Below are 15454 nucleotides of genomic sequence, written 5' to 3'. Positions count from 1 at the left end.
AGAGCCCTGCCCATACTTGTGTGCTCCCTGCTCCTCCTCACAATCCGGTGTGCTCCCTGCTCCTCCTCACAATCCCTATATTCCCATGCACATATCATTGCACGCCACTCTCGAATTGCTCCTTGTATTGATAAAATGATGTCCTTGGGATTCCATGCATCTCATACCATGCTTTGAAACACACATCCCAACCATATACTCACTACAACTATTCATTTACAAGAGAACTTGGATAAAGTACATCCATGTATGATTGGTTTATTGTAGGTTCTATGTGCTAGTCTAACTCACCTTAAGCTTCAACTTTAACTTAAGCGCAAAATCAATAGTTTGCATTGCTTAAGTGGTTTTATTTCAATCCAGCAATTACTTATTTCTCAATATACATTTCAAAATTCATAATTATAATTTACATGTTTTCTTAAGACAATTCCAAAGTTGTAATTCAAATTAATCTTGAAATCCTCTCATAACTTGCTTTATTGGTTCTATAGATTCCCGTGCTCATTCCTTATACACAGATGATGCTACATACAAAAGTAGAGTGTATGCGTGTATCGGAAAATGACCTACATTGAAGGAATTAGTACAATCTATGCATAGTTGGAAGAGACTTGTTTGAGTTGAAGAAATTCATGTCTTTCAACTTAAAACTACTTTTCACAGAAAACCTTTTAGGCGCTTATGTCACGGAAACTTCAAGTTTCTTTGGAAGTTTGGGAGCAACTAATCAGATACTTTTCGAAAAAGAAAGATGACTGGTTTTTTGACTTAACAAGACGAAGCAAGTATATCCTTGGTGCGAGTAGGAATGCGCCGAAGCGGGCGTGGAGAAGAGAGAGAGAGAGAGTGTTGAAGCACTCCTCAAAGCAAACGAAAGAATAGTTTAAATCCTCCGCTCAACCTTCATCTGTACATGGAGTGATTATATGTCCACTTCATTACCATTACAGGGCTGAGAGAACCCCATACGCCTGCGTATGTAGGAAAAATCTTCGTTCTGATTGGGTTCACATTAAGCGAATACATTTCTGTGAAGAAACAGCCATGGCAGGTCCCTTGCTTGACGTGAACAGGATCCTTTTCAGCGAAAAAAATTGAACGATTCGCTTCCCATGTTGCACATCTCCAATTAGAGGGATTGTTCTGTGTTCTGGGGAACCTTTGCCAAGTTCTAGATCCTCAAGAGGAAAATGCTAAGCTCGGGACCTCCTGTCCCATCCGGATTCATCATGTAAAACGCTTCCGAGTCCCTCGAACCCACTACTCTCTCGAATTTCGCCCTCATGTACATGAGCTCCCCTTCAGAACCTTCCTGGTTCATCGGCAAAACTCCTGCACCCATAGAGACAGCCTGAACCAGGGATAATAAGTGAGCATCCGCTTCTGAGCATGCTTTTCGTAGTGCATAGCCCGTCTTCCTTCCATTGCAATACATGGTCCAGACAGGTTCGTGAAAAAGCTTTCCTCTGCTTACAGATTTCTCACACTCCAATGCAATCCTTACAAGGCCAGAAGCCATCTCCTTCACCAGCGTGCTTGTAGGAGTAGCAAGCTCCAACAGGAGCACCGGTTGTGACTTTGGATCTTCTTGAACCGCAAAGTGCACATGCCCCTTTCTGTATCCGAAGAGCGTACCGGTCACTCTACTACCAAGAGAAGGATATTCCGACGGTCCAGATGGAAGAGCAAGCCACTTGCAGGACAAGGGGGGAAGGGGGAAGATGTGGAAAAGTGAACGGAAAGCTCCGAGTAATTTATTTTGCTTCCGTCCTTTCTCAGGCGACACAAGGGCGAGCTTCCCGACCAGCGGCCTCTCTGGCGTTGTCGTTCCTACGTCAGTCAACTTCAAGATTCCCATCTTGCGGAAGTCATCCCTATCAGTTGGAGACGAAACCATAGCTGCCTCCAGCTTCAACTTTTTCTCCCAATATGCTTCGGCAGCGAACCGAAGCTGCTTGGACAAAACCGTTGCTCACCGCAGCCAGAGGAGACTAGCCATGAAAAATCGCCTGCAGAAGTAACGAAAAACGCTGTGTTGCTATCTGAAAGCAGTAGCCAACGTTCCCTACTGCAAAAGCAAAAACTGCAAACGAGAACAACTACCGGCAATGAGATCAAGGAATACAATGAAGACAAGATGAAAGCACCCCGCAATTAATCTATTATAATAGGATGAGTAATGGCAGGTTTGCAGCAGAAACGAGAGTAGAGAATAAACCTCACAAGGCGAGTCACTCGCAGGGTGGCTCAAGGAGTCGAAGAATCGGGGATAATGTGATGCATTTGCTAGAAGACTGGCTATGCGAAGGAACCGCTCGATCTGGGCGGGTTTTAGGCCCACCAGCAAAAGAAAAACCACTGATCTGGCCACTGCTTCTCGAGGGAGTTGAGGGCAGCAGGAAAGCCAGCAACAGAAAGCAACAGGAAAAGTCGGGGGCAAGAAGAAGGTCGCGTCGTTGTTGGGCCTTCTGTCACACACACCTATCGCCATGTCACATGTGACCGCTCACGAGCTCAGCGGGCCTGAGCTGCCGCCTCATCGCGCGCGGGGACCGAGGTAGGCGGCACCGCAGCCCCAGCCCCGTGGCGGCCCAGGTTTGCTGCAGCAGCAGCCACCCACGTTCAACATTGTCTCCAGAATCCGCCTTCGCCGGGGCGGTTTCGACGCTGGCGGCGGCGGCGGCGGTGGCGTTGGCGGTGGCGGGCTGGTGATCGTGTGAAGAAGCGTGCTACTGGTGACGATCTGATATGATCGTGGGAATCTGCGCGTGCACGGGGTCCAGCGCCCTGCCCTGTTTCCCATGATCTCCCTCGTCTTTTTTGTCGCCCGCATCAGCCCCATGTGCACCTGATTGCATACATGCATGCATGATGCCGTGGCAGCCCTGTACCAACCCAAGTGGCTCTTCTTCCTCGACGTCTGCGCTTTGACACACCCAACGTCCAACTGTGTTAGCAGTACACAACAATCACAAAGTTCTCATTGCCGACTGCTATGCAACGTACTCTCTGGGTATCATATCGCGAAAGCTGTTGAATCGGCGATCTTATAAACGTTGAACATTTGAGGTTCCTGTGGTAAATTAAGAAGACTAGTGCACAACTCCATTTCTTCGATTTAGGCGTGCTCTGTGCTCTCTTCGTTTTTCTCATGCTCCGACAGCTAGATTCTTATCACTTTCATCGCCGAGATGAACACGCCCTCATTGAGTTTGCCGAGTTGAACATGCCCTTCCCAGATGCCAAATAGTAGGTCATAAGTTGCCTCTCTCAAAGTATTGCAATCGTCCAGCGCAGGCAGATTGTTAGCTCCTTCAACAACGCGATTACGACAGGTAAAATCATCGCGTGTACGCGGGAGTCCAAGTACGTATTGTAGCTTGCCCTTTTGAAACCGTCTCGTAAGCATGTATCCATGCGCAAGAAGGTTGACAATGCCAGCACATTGTGGTGCGTGATCATGATCACACTGTCTACGCACAACAGAAGCTTGGATGATGCAGAGCAGAGCTGCCATTAGCCAGATGGTCTCGCCTATTTGCTGCCCGTGCCCAAGCAAGCGCTGCAATCAATTTATTAAATGCAGGCGCTGCAATAATTTGACCACACTCCCCCAGTTCCTTCTGCCATATGTCTCCTTCCTCGTGAACTTCTAGGTCCTCCCACACGAGCTGAGTCACTAACCCCTCTCTAATGTTAGGCCGAGTTATCCCTGGGCACTAACCCTGTGAAGTACTGACGGTTAGTCATCTTTAAATGACACCGTCACCTTCACGTCCACCAAGTGTCATACACTGCTGAGCCCTCGTTATACCTTAGTCTTGCATTATAATTGACTGCCCAAAAGGGACAATCAACCATCACGTGCCACAGCTAGAGCAGCATGCAGGGCCCAATACTCTCTGCCTACCTTTGGAGAGATTCCCCATTAGCTTCGTGTATAATAGGTTTTTTTGAGATACATCTGGTATATAGGAATACTGGATCCCGTCTCCAACGTTTCAAGCACACCCCATGCTTCTTTATGCATCATTTTGTTAATCAAGGCCCTTACTTATCAACACCACCCGCACCACCCGTGGACAATAGCGTAATATTCTGCCCAGCCGCCCCTTAGGAGCCTGTAGAAAAGGGGAAATGGGCAGATGCAGGAAAGGGTGATTGGACAGTAGAGGGGAGTAAGATGCAGGGAGGAGGGGGGGGTGGGGGAGAGAGAGCGAGAGAGAGAGTGAGATGAGGTTGAGAGGGAGAGAGATTGAAGTAGGGAATGACGGAGGTGAAGGAAGTAGGAGGAAGTATGAGCTAAAGTAGGAGGGAGCTTGTAGATTAGATACAAGAGGTCGACATCAAAACGTACCCACACAAGTGGGGAATATGACTTACATAGTCCCCTCTCCTATCTCCCTTTTAGTGCCCTCAACTCCCCCTTTTTGCCCCTAGGGCTACCTTTTTTCCCTTCCTAAAGAATTTAAAATTACATGGTATGTCTAATACAGGAGTACCAGAACAGCAAAGTGCTGTTGACCAGCCTGGCAAAAGATGGATGATTGTGCATCCTCTAGTAATTACTTCACAATGATGAGGTGCTCAAATGGATATCTTGTTACAGAGTCTCTGTTTCTAAATTTGCCCTCTTCTGGTATCCATGATGGCCCTAGTATTTTTCCTAATATCTGATTTTTCTGGTACAGCATTTGGTTTTATTCCCAATTTTGCATCTAGTTGTGTATCAGGCCTCAAATAAGGGCCAAATGCAGGCTGAATCCTCGGAAATGGGGCTTCTATGGCCTTCATGTCATGCCGCTCATGCATTCTAAGCTTTTCAGACTAGAATGCATTCCCATACATGCTGCACAGTTTGTTTGTATTAACATACTTTGGCCCAAAAACCTTGACAATGGCAGCTCACTTGATGGTTTGGGGCTCGTGAGTCTTCACATCAGATGCCAAGGAGAGGTGCAGTCCATCGCAGCAACTTACCTGTCTGCGATATGTCATGCACAAAGAGGAAAGGCTCCAGAACTGCTGTGAATACTCCTAGACTGTGCCAGCCTGTGATAATGCATAAAAATCAGCTAAGTAATGCTCCAAGGTGAGTGGGGAAACAAAAGTAGTGACCATCAAGCCCTAAAATTTCTAATGTGGTGGGTTTATGAGGGAAATCTCTCATGTAACGCCACCAAGTGAGGGCTTAATCCTGTAAATGCATATCAGCAAATATAATTCACACCATATCATCTTTGGAATGCGAAGCGGAAATAATTCTCCAGCTTCATGATCCACTATTCAAGCTCATTCGGGGTTTGAATGTCCCCTTTAAACTCGTGCACCATGAGCTTATTCTTAACATCTTTCGAGACATAATTGCGTGCTTGGCCTCTTTCATGCCCTCATGACATGTCCTCCTCATGGCAACATAAGGCTGAAAGGCATCTCGTGCCACACATCATCTAGTAGACCAATGGTACTCATAGGAAGATTCGTCGGTGTACCGAATGAAAGATGCACATCAATGGGGCGACCAAGAATGGATGGTTCCAGGTGGCCACTGTGTGGCATGAAGTTATGTGGAGAGTGTGCCATCAATGCCAAGGTAATCCCCATACCTAGATGGGTGCCCACTGTGTGGCATGAAGTTATGTGGAGGTATGGAGAGTGTGCCATTAATGCCAAGGTAATCCCCACACCTGGGGTACTGACATGGAAAGCTGGAAACAAGAGGGGTGTGCCATGAAACTACCACGTGCTGCAGAGAATGCATCCGGGCAATGCAACAGAGTCATTCCAAATTATGCAGCCCACGACCTCCAGGTAGCCCTACCACTTTGCAAGTGGTATCACCCGATTGCATGGACTGCTTGCCATTGGGTCAAAGCAGCCACCGAAATTCCACCTCATAATGTCAACAACCTGCAAAGCAATCGCTTTTTTTGGCTAAGGTTCAAACCCTAGGCTCAACTTGTAACCTACGGTTAAACTAGCCCTAGTTGGGTTAGGGCTGAGCCCCTACTTAAACAAAATGGAAGATCAACATGCCAGTTGACTTTTCTTCTCGCCCTTGTACATGTGAGCAATGGCCAGCACCACCAAAGATAGCAACCGATGTCCCTGTGGTAGCATCACCACCCACAAATGTTGGAAGCCCATCTTTAGGTGAGCGAATATATATCTCTATGAGTGCATGCCAATTTTGTGCATTTGTTCGAATAATTGTTTTATCGATGATCATGTACTCATTAGAATTGCCTTGCATCATGTAGTTTCTATGAGTTACAGTGAACTCTTCATGGGCATTGCTGACGATGAAGGTGCAGAGGGGTCTGATAGAGAATAGGGACCCGATCCTTCAAGGAAAGATCTCAGTTTTACCAGCATCATGGTTCGCGAAGCCATGTTTGAACACCGACAAGTAGTGAGTGAGAACGAACGGCTCCTTAATGGAAATGGACGTTTGAATTCCTTGCTCCAACAAGCTAGGCAAAGGTTGGACATCAAAAAATCCTATGATGAATAATGCCAAATTGCAGCTTCATATCATCATCAAGTGCGAGATGCACAGGCCACGCTTCAACACATCCAGGAAGGAGGCAGTGTTTATAACCTTGATCCAAATTTTTAGTTTGCTCAGACTATCTTTCTACGTGAGGGCACATTAAGTGAACCAAAAGAGAGAAACACAAAGGATTGCATGCACTTAAGTGAGGATGCAAGAGGCAATCACTGGGTGCAACTGGCTCCCTGCCATAGCATATTTCTATATACATGCCAAGAGGCTGAGCTGTACAACTGTAGATGAAGTATGAACCTTCCAGTGATGATAGAGTGGAGAGGGGAAGACTGCCCCTTCTACTCCCTACACTGGCTGCATTAGGGCTGAGCTGAAGGCTCAATGAAGTGCTGCTGGAAGCTGAAGGCCGAGGCTGCCAATGACGAAGAATGGGGGAAATGGGGCATTATATAGGCTGCTGCTTCCCCTGCGCCCCCCTCTTCCTGAGATAGGGCGACCTGCTGGTCGCATGCGATAAGCACGTGAGCTCATCTAATAAAACCAGACTGACCGGTGAAAGACAGCTATGGCTTCAATATCACCACTCTTAAACGACGGGATTTATACTCTCAAAAGCTCTCCCTCACTCCCTCTCTCTGAAGATGCACTAGGGCCTAGGACAAATCGTTGGGCTGGACCCCCCCGAAGGTCTTTATTCATCCAAGAAAATCTATTACAGAAGTTCAGCATAGAGCTATCTCGTAAATCTCCATATCCCCAAAACGTGAATAATCCCCTTTTCTTACAAGAGCTTCAAGCTCCATTTAAAATTGGCAACATGCCACTTGTCTAAAATCTAGACTAAATCCTATTACATGCCACTAAGGGCTATTCTGGAGTCTTCAAAGCTCTCGGTCACACGAACCGCCTCCTAGATGCTTGTCAGGCTCCCATTTCGCTTAGGAAAAATAATCTTCCCTAGTACCTGCAACAATTAATTAAAGCGCACCACCATGGTACCCATTAATTGTTAGTGCTTTGCATGCAAATAACACACTGTGGACTAATCCTAGTCACGGTGGGCGTCCCCACTGAACACATGTGCACATCTAAACAAATATATATACAAATAAATATATATATATTCTCTGGTTGACCGGAGTCAACACTCTTGATTATAATTAAAGAGCTTTGACCAAAGGTCAAGGCGCCTTAATTATAGCCAAGTCTCTCCAACCAAAGTTGGCACATCTTGGTTAACCGAGGTTAACCCTCTTGGTAATAAACCAAGTCTCCTTGACCGAAGTCAGATTTACTTGACTAGAGTCGAGTATCTTTGACCGTAGTCAATCCTTTGACCATTAAAATAACTCTTTGACCATAATTAACACATATAAAACTCTTTAATTATGATCAAATAAATGGTCAACTGTACTTTGACTTAGGATATTTACATTGTGGTGACATCCCCTCGGCTTCTATTCAGTTGACCTCAACTGAAAAGCTTCCTTGTAAACATCCAAAAGCTGTGGATGATCGGATAACATGTCTTCGTCCATCCACTTGGCATCTAATGCCGTATAATTCTTGAATTTTACAAGATACCTGTAAAACTGCTTACCCTGAGGACCTTTACGTACAGTATGGTACACAATTTGCTCTGGCTGAAGGACTTCCTCCAGCTCATCCACTTCTGGTGGATCTTCTGATACTGGTTCTGTAGGCTCTGGTCCGTGGAATTTCTTTAGAAGACTCACATGGAATGCATTGTGAATCCTCCAATGCTCTGGCAATGCTAATCTGTATGCAACCTCATTTATTCTTTCTGTAACCCTGAAAGGGCCATAGTATCTGGAAGATAACTTTGCATACACTTTTTGTTTGCCTTTAAACTTGCGGAGCCTAGCTTTTTCAAACCTCAAAAGTACCCAGTCCCCTTCCTTGAGATCCAACTGTCTCCTATGCTTATCTGCAGCTCTTTTATGTTTCTCTTGAGACCTTTCAATTGCTGTCTGGACTTGGCTGTAAGCTGTCTGGAGGTCTCTCACAAACTGATCAGCTGCAAATATTTCATCTTTGGTCCTCAATATAGGTGGCAAAATCACCTTCCCATATATGACCTCAAAAGGGGCTTTCCCTGTAGAGCTATGTACTGTATTATTGTAAGCAAACTCTACTAACGGTAGGTACTTTTCCCAGTCTGAACTTTGGTCACCCACGTAGCATTTCAGCATATCCAAAATGGTAGAATTTGCTACTTCACTTTGACCATCTGTCTGGGGATGGAAAGAAGAAGAAAAATTTCGTCCCCATGTTATCAAATAAAGCTCTCCAGAATAGACTAGTCATTCTGGGATCTCGATCGCTAACAATGGACTTAGGCATACCATGATGTTTAAAAATTTGTGCCATGAACAGCTTAGCCATATGATCTGCCTTTATGGTTTTGCGAACCGGAATGAAATGAGCTTGCTTGCTGAATCTATCTATGATAGTCCAAATCCCATCATTCCCTGACTTTGATCTCGGCAAATCAAAAATAAAGTCCATTGTAATACTTTCCCATGGTGCCTGAGGCACGGGAAGAGGCATAAGTAGGCCAGGTGCCTTCCGTCTATCATACTTGATTTTCTGACACGTAAGGCATTCAGTAACAAACTGATGTGTATCTTTCCGCATTCCTGGCCAAAAGAAATACCTCTCTAGTGCTAGAGTTGTTGCTGTAATTCCTCTATGTCCAGCATAGGGAGGTGCATGGCATTCCCCCAAAATCTTTTTCCTCATCTCCTGGGTGATGCATAGGCAATCATTTTTCATTAAATACCCATCTTTCAGGGTATAGTGACTGGTGGATTGCCCCTCTTGCATTTGCTGTAAAATTTCACCAAAATCTGAATCATGAGCATATTGTTCCCTCATACCTTCCAGGTCCTGATGATAAGCAATAGTTACATTATTGACCTGGGGTCTTCGGGACAAGGCATCTGCCACTCTATTCCGAATTCCTGGAGTATGGACAATCTGAAAATGATACATTGACAGCATGTTTGCCCATTTCATATGCTTCTCGGAAAGCTTGGTCTGAGTCAAAAAGTATCTCAGACTTTGGTGATCTGTTTTGACAGTAAAATCTGCACCCAAAAGATAGTGTTTCCATGTATGGATGGCATGAATTACAGCCAATAACTCTTTCTCATAGATTCCTAAATATCTTTCCGCATCCCGAAGTCGCCTACTTTCATAGGCTACTACATGACCATTCTGATGCAATGCAGCCCCAACACATTCTCCACAAGCATCGCAATCCACATCAAAAGACTGATAAAGATCCGGGACTACCAGAATAGGCTCTGTAGTCAACTTCTCCTTGAGTGTATTGAATGCTTTCTTCTGTGATAATCCCCATGTGAAGGCTGCATTTTTCTTAGTGAGGTCATGTAATGGAGCTGCGATATCAGCAAAATGTCTGATAAACCTTCTGTAGTAAGAACACAGACCTAAGAAGCTTCGAACTTCATGCACAGTTTTCAGCTCTGGCCATTCCTGAATGGCACGGATCTTCGCTGGATCCATTTGTATCCCATTCTTGGATATTATATGCCCCAGATAGTGGATTTCTTCCAAGAAGAACTCACTTTTCTTGCTGTTTGCATAGAGCTGATGATTTCTCAGCTCTTGAAACACTATAGCAAGATGTTCTCTGTGGTCTTCCTCTGTCTTAGAAAAAACTAAGATATCATCAAAGAAAGTACCCGTAAAATGCCTGTACTTCCGGAAGATGCGATCCATCATTCTATTGAATGTGGCTGGAGCATTTGTCAACCCAAAAGGCATCACTAAGTATTCATACAACCCGAATGTTGTGCGGAATGCTGTCTTGTACACATCTTGAGGCTGTATCCTCACTTGGTGGTAGCCACTCTTTAAGTCTATCCTGCTGAAAACTGAAGCTCCATTTAACTGATCCAGGACATCATCAATACGCGGAATAGGGAATCTATTCTTGATGGTCATTTTGTTCAGTGCGCGATAATCGACGCACATACGGAATGAACCATCTTTCTTCTGTACTAACAGTATAGGGGAACAAAAAGGAGACGAGCTGGGCTGAATCAACCCTTTGGACAGCAAGTCCTGTACCTGAGCCATAATCTCCTCTCTCTGAGTCGCACTGACTCTATAAGGGGGTCTGTTTGGTGGCTCACTACCAGGCATTAACTCTATCTAATGATCTTCTGGTCTCTCTGGGGATAACTCCCCTGGCAAAACATCAGAAAAGCAATCTTTAAAGTTTACAAGAAACTGAAACTTATCTTTGTCTGCATCATTCATTTCAGCATGCATATCATTCTCTTTTTCTTTTACAAAAACCATATACGCAGAAATTGCAGACTTTATTGCTTTACCGCATGAAACATCAGATACAATGGGGATAGTGTCCCCTTTATTCCTGGCAATTAAACGGTGATTTTTCCCCCTATGCACAAACTCCAGCACTCTTTCAGGAAGAGTCAACTTCACTGCCTTGCGGTGAAACCAAGGCATCCCCAAAACTACATCATAATGTTTCAGTGGAGAAATGAAGAAGTCTTCCTGGTCCACATAACTCTGAACATGAAGACGGAGCTTCCCTATCAAGGGAGTAACTGGCACAGGATTCCCACAAAACATTTGATCGGCATCCAAAGCCCTGCCTAACTCTTCCGTCTTTATTCCCAGCCTCAGGGCTAGATCCTCTAATATGAAATTATCAGTAGCCCTTGGATCAAATAAAATTAGCGCTTGCTGGTCTCTAACTTTGCCCCATGATAGCAGCAATTCTCGTTCTTCTGGGTTCAAAACATGACCCAGTATATCAGGAATTCCCCCCGCCATTGGCTTTTGCGGTCCTCGTGGCTTCTCTGCCTCTTTTCCCTTCGATGTTGAAGGCTTTTCTGGGCACTGGGCAGCCACATGCCCCTCTTTACCGCACCTGAAGCATTTCCCATCTCTACGGAATTCCGCTATCTATTCAGGGGTAAATAGAGATTTGCCCTTATAAGCCTTTGAAAACTGAGTACCCCTCGGCTTCTGAGGCTGAAACCCTTTCTTTTCAGCCTTGGGGTACTCTCTCTTTTCTGATTTTGTAAAATCAGTTTTCTTTTTATCAGCACGTCCTGCATGCAAGGATGGCACTGTAGATGGATCTTGTAGCGGCACAAGACTCGCTACTGAAGCTGAATGCATAAGATCTTGAATATTCTTTGCCCCCAAAGCATTCACTACTGCCTGAATTCTTGGAGTGAGACCTGCTCTGTACTTCCTCATTTGGGTGCCTTTGGAGATCTTTTTGAACGGTGCAACCTGCAAATAAGCATCCCAGAACTTTTGGTTGTACCCATCCACTGTATCTCCTGCATCCATGTGCAAGCTGTCCCAGTCTTGAAGAACATGGTCTCTAAACTGTTTAGGCATAAACTGCTGGTAGAAGGCTTTCTTGAAGCCCTTCCACTTCCTTGGGGCTGACCCATCTGTGGTCAGTGCACTCCACCATGCACTAGCCGTTGCTGTCAAGTGTAAACTGACCATTCTTAACTTGGAGGATTCTGAAAATTTTTTTGTACCGAATGCAACATCAAACTGTCTGATAAACTGCAATGCTTTGTCTGTATGACCATACTGTCCATTGTAGGTCATAAACTTGACAGATTTTCCTCCCTCTTTAAATTCCTTGGTCGCTTTGGAAGACTTTCTCTTCCTAGACTTCTCGTGTTTCCTTCTTTTCCTGGATGGTTTATTTGATAAGGAAGAAGAAGACACAGGTCGAACTCGAGGTAGACGGTGATGGACTAGGAGAACGGTGATGATGCCTCGATCTCTTTTTACTATGGGACCGTCTCCTATGAGATCTATGAGATTTCTCTCTCTCAGGCTGTACACGAGAGTGTGCCTCTGGCATTGGCACGTCATATACTGGATTAGGCATAGCTTCTGCTGGAAACAAATACTGAGCCCTGGGATCCCTTTTGAGATTTTCCAGCTCTTGTATACGAGTGCGTACCATCTGTTCAAATTCTTGTTGAGTTTGCGGCACATTTCTCTGTCCTGGATGTACATCCCTATCTTGTGAATCCCACTGGATAGGTGATTGATCCATATTCTGAGATCTGCAGATATCTCACACCGTGCAGGTAGCTGATGCACACTACTTTTGTTTTTCCAACAGAAAAAGTACCTCAACAAGAGGTGTTTTGCATTCACAATCTATGCCAGTACTGGCTGTTAGTTCAAGGCATATACCCACACAGTTGCCAAAGCATCAACAACTATATTGCCCTTTTCTGGCTGCTGCAGATGGCTTCAAAAGGCATCTGTTTTTTCCCTCTTTTTACTGCTCAAAGGCATGCTCTGAGCAGCAATATTCCATTCCCAACACAACTGCCGTCTTCCTTCTCTGCTATTCTTCTTCAGGGAATACCAGAATTTTGTATCCTGCTGAACAGGCATTTTCTGCACGACAGTTCTTTTCAGGGTGCTTCCCAAAACCGTCATGGTTCAAGAGAACCACGAAGCTGGGCTCTGATACCAATAAAACCAGACTGACCGGTGAAAGACAGCTATGGCTTCAATATCACCACTCTTAAACGACGGGATTTATACTCTCAAAAGCTCTCCCTCACTCCCTCTCTCTGAAGATGCACTAGGGCCCAGGACAAATCGTCGGGCTGGACCCCCCCGAAGGTCTTTATTCATCCAAGAAAATCTATTACAGAAGTTCAGCATAGAGCTATCTCGTAAATCTCCATATCCCCAAAACGTGAATAATCCCCTTTTCTTACAAGAGCTTCAAGCTCCATTTAAAATTGGGAACATGCCACTTGTCTAAAATCTAGACTAAATCCTATTACATGCCACTAAGGGCTATTCTGGAGTCTTCAAAGCTCTCGGTCACACGAACCGCCTCCTAGATGCTTGTCAGTCTCCCATTTCGCTTAGGAAAAATAATCTTCCCTAGTACCTGCAACAATTAATTAAAGCGCACCACCATGGTACCCATTAATTGTTAGCGCTTTGCATGCAAATAACACACTGTGGACTAATCCTAGTCACGGTGGGCGTCCCCACTGAACACATGTGCACATCTAAACAAATATATATACAAATAAATAAATATATATTCTCTGGTTGACCGGAGTCAACACTCTTGATTATAATTAAAGAGCTTTGACCAAAGGTCAAGGCGCCTTAATTATAGCCAAGTCTCTCCAACCGAAGTTGGCACATCTTGGATAACCGAGGTTAACCCTCTTGGTAATAAACCAAGTCTCCTTGACCGAAGTCAGATTTACTTGACTAGAGTCGAGTATCTTTGACTGTAGTCAATCCTTTGACCATTAAAATAACTCTTTGACCATAATTAACACATATAAAACTCTTTAATTATGATCAAATAAATGGTCAACTGTACTTTGACTTAGGATATTTACATTGTGGTGACATCTAATCTCTTACTATAGCCCATAGGAATTTCTCAAAGCGGAAGTATGACTAAACTGTAGCAGACTGCAACTCATGTGCTGGCATGTACGTGAGTGGATAGGTGAGAGAACCTCACTGGGCGCGATCCCCCCCTCCTCTGTAACATATTTGTTCCATTGGTTGGAAAGCAAATGCTGATGTTGCAACTACTGTTGAAGTCTGGGAACCTTCTTGAAAGGAAAGAGTGGAGAGGTGTAAGTTACCTTCCTCTCTTACTCCTTTGGGACTGCTGAGATTGGCTGATGGAGTGAAATGAAGGGGTGGACCAAGTGATAGGCTGGATCAGCCCTAGAGCCTGAATACCCCTTTTACAGACCTGTGTTGATCTGTGCTGGGTCAGTGTAGCTGCTGTCTGACCAGGTCTGTAACCTACCCGACCTGATCAGGGCCCTATTCGTGCCCTGACCTGCCCCTGTTGAAGGTGATGCAGGAGTGCTCCTACCTCTGGACAACGTCATTGTTGCTCCATGGCCTGTTTTCTACTGATGACAGACCCCCACCTGCTGTAGCGGCAGAATAGTGAACTGACTGGACCATTTTGCTGCTTCTTTACTCTAATGAATAATGGAAACCTGAAACAGCCCGATGGGCTGGCTACTAAGTGTCCAAGGCTACTGTTGCCACAGAGGCGGCATGCCGTGGGCTCAGGATGTGATGACATATGTCCCTTAGGGAAGAGTGAAGGCGTCCTCATAGGCTGCAAAGAGGCGAGAGTGGTCTGAAAAAAATTCATCGTCAACCTATGGTTCCAGTGAGGGCCCTGGTGCTTGAATTTGACAACATGCAAGCGTTGTCCGTTGCCAGTGCCTTGCTTTAACCTGTGAAGCACACCTATACTTTCGTGGACAATAGCTGCTCCACTTCTAGAATCTCTAAGCCATGACACATGGAACACTGGATTTTTCGTCCACTAGTTGGGTAACTGAAGCTTCATGGCTACGTCATTGATGAACTGAATCACGGGGAATGGTCCAAAACTATAATGGCACAGGTTTGATCACTTCTTCCCTATCTGCTTGAGTCTGTTCTTGATGATTGTGTGATACACCCATTAACCTTGCTTGTACTCCACATGTGCTTTAGCATCTTCTCCTCCACTAACTTCAGAATCTGCTTTTAGTTCTCCAAAATTTGATCTGCATCTTAAACCTTTTCCAAGGTCCTGAGTTGAATCTCTTTCCAAAAACTGCTTCATAGGGAGTCCTAACCACACTAGTTGAATGGATGTCGTTCACAATCCCTTGTAACTAAGGAAGCTACTAATTCCATCTTGATTGTGTGTCATTGTCATAGCACTTCAGTACGAAAGCTGATTATAAATCTCTGTCTGGCCATCTGACTGTCAATGAAGATTGTTGGAGAAATCAAGTGGTGTACTGAAGTTGTCAAATAATGTCCTTTTAAATCCACAAGTGATTTTGAAGCCTTGCTTGAGACTATGATGAC

The 15454-nt window shown here is 44.9% G+C and overlaps 1 protein-coding gene across 1 annotated transcript; it reads right to left on the bottom strand.

Annotated features, from left to right (window-relative positions):
* Positions 1-744: 744 nt before the first annotated feature.
* Positions 745-2386, bottom strand: LOC147896493 (protein MIZU-KUSSEI 1-like). Its single transcript, XM_087381309.1, has 2 exons — positions 2222-2386; positions 745-2086 (listed from the first exon to the last, which is right to left on the bottom strand). The coding sequence occupies exon 2, from the start codon at positions 1898-1900 to the stop codon at positions 1175-1177; it is 726 nt and encodes a 241-aa protein (XP_087237435.1). The 5' UTR covers positions 1901-2086; positions 2222-2386; the 3' UTR covers positions 745-1174.
* Between the last annotated feature and the right edge of the window lie 13068 nt (positions 2387-15454).

The sequence above is a fragment of the Dipteris shenzhenensis genome, chromosome 11, assembly GCF_047967505.1.
Source record: "Dipteris shenzhenensis isolate YYH24624 ecotype China chromosome 11, Dip_SZ_1.0, whole genome shotgun sequence".
NCBI classification, from domain to species: domain Eukaryota; kingdom Viridiplantae; phylum Streptophyta; class Polypodiopsida; order Gleicheniales; family Dipteridaceae; genus Dipteris; species Dipteris shenzhenensis.
Note: the sequence above shows the minus strand (reverse complement) of the source record. Positions and strands in the feature narration are given on the sequence as shown.

Excerpts from the sequence above, each read along its gene's own strand:
- LOC147896493 (XM_087381309.1), bottom strand. The coding sequence starts at position 1,900 with ATGGTTTCGTCTCCAACTGATAGGGATGACTTCCGCAAGATGGGAATC.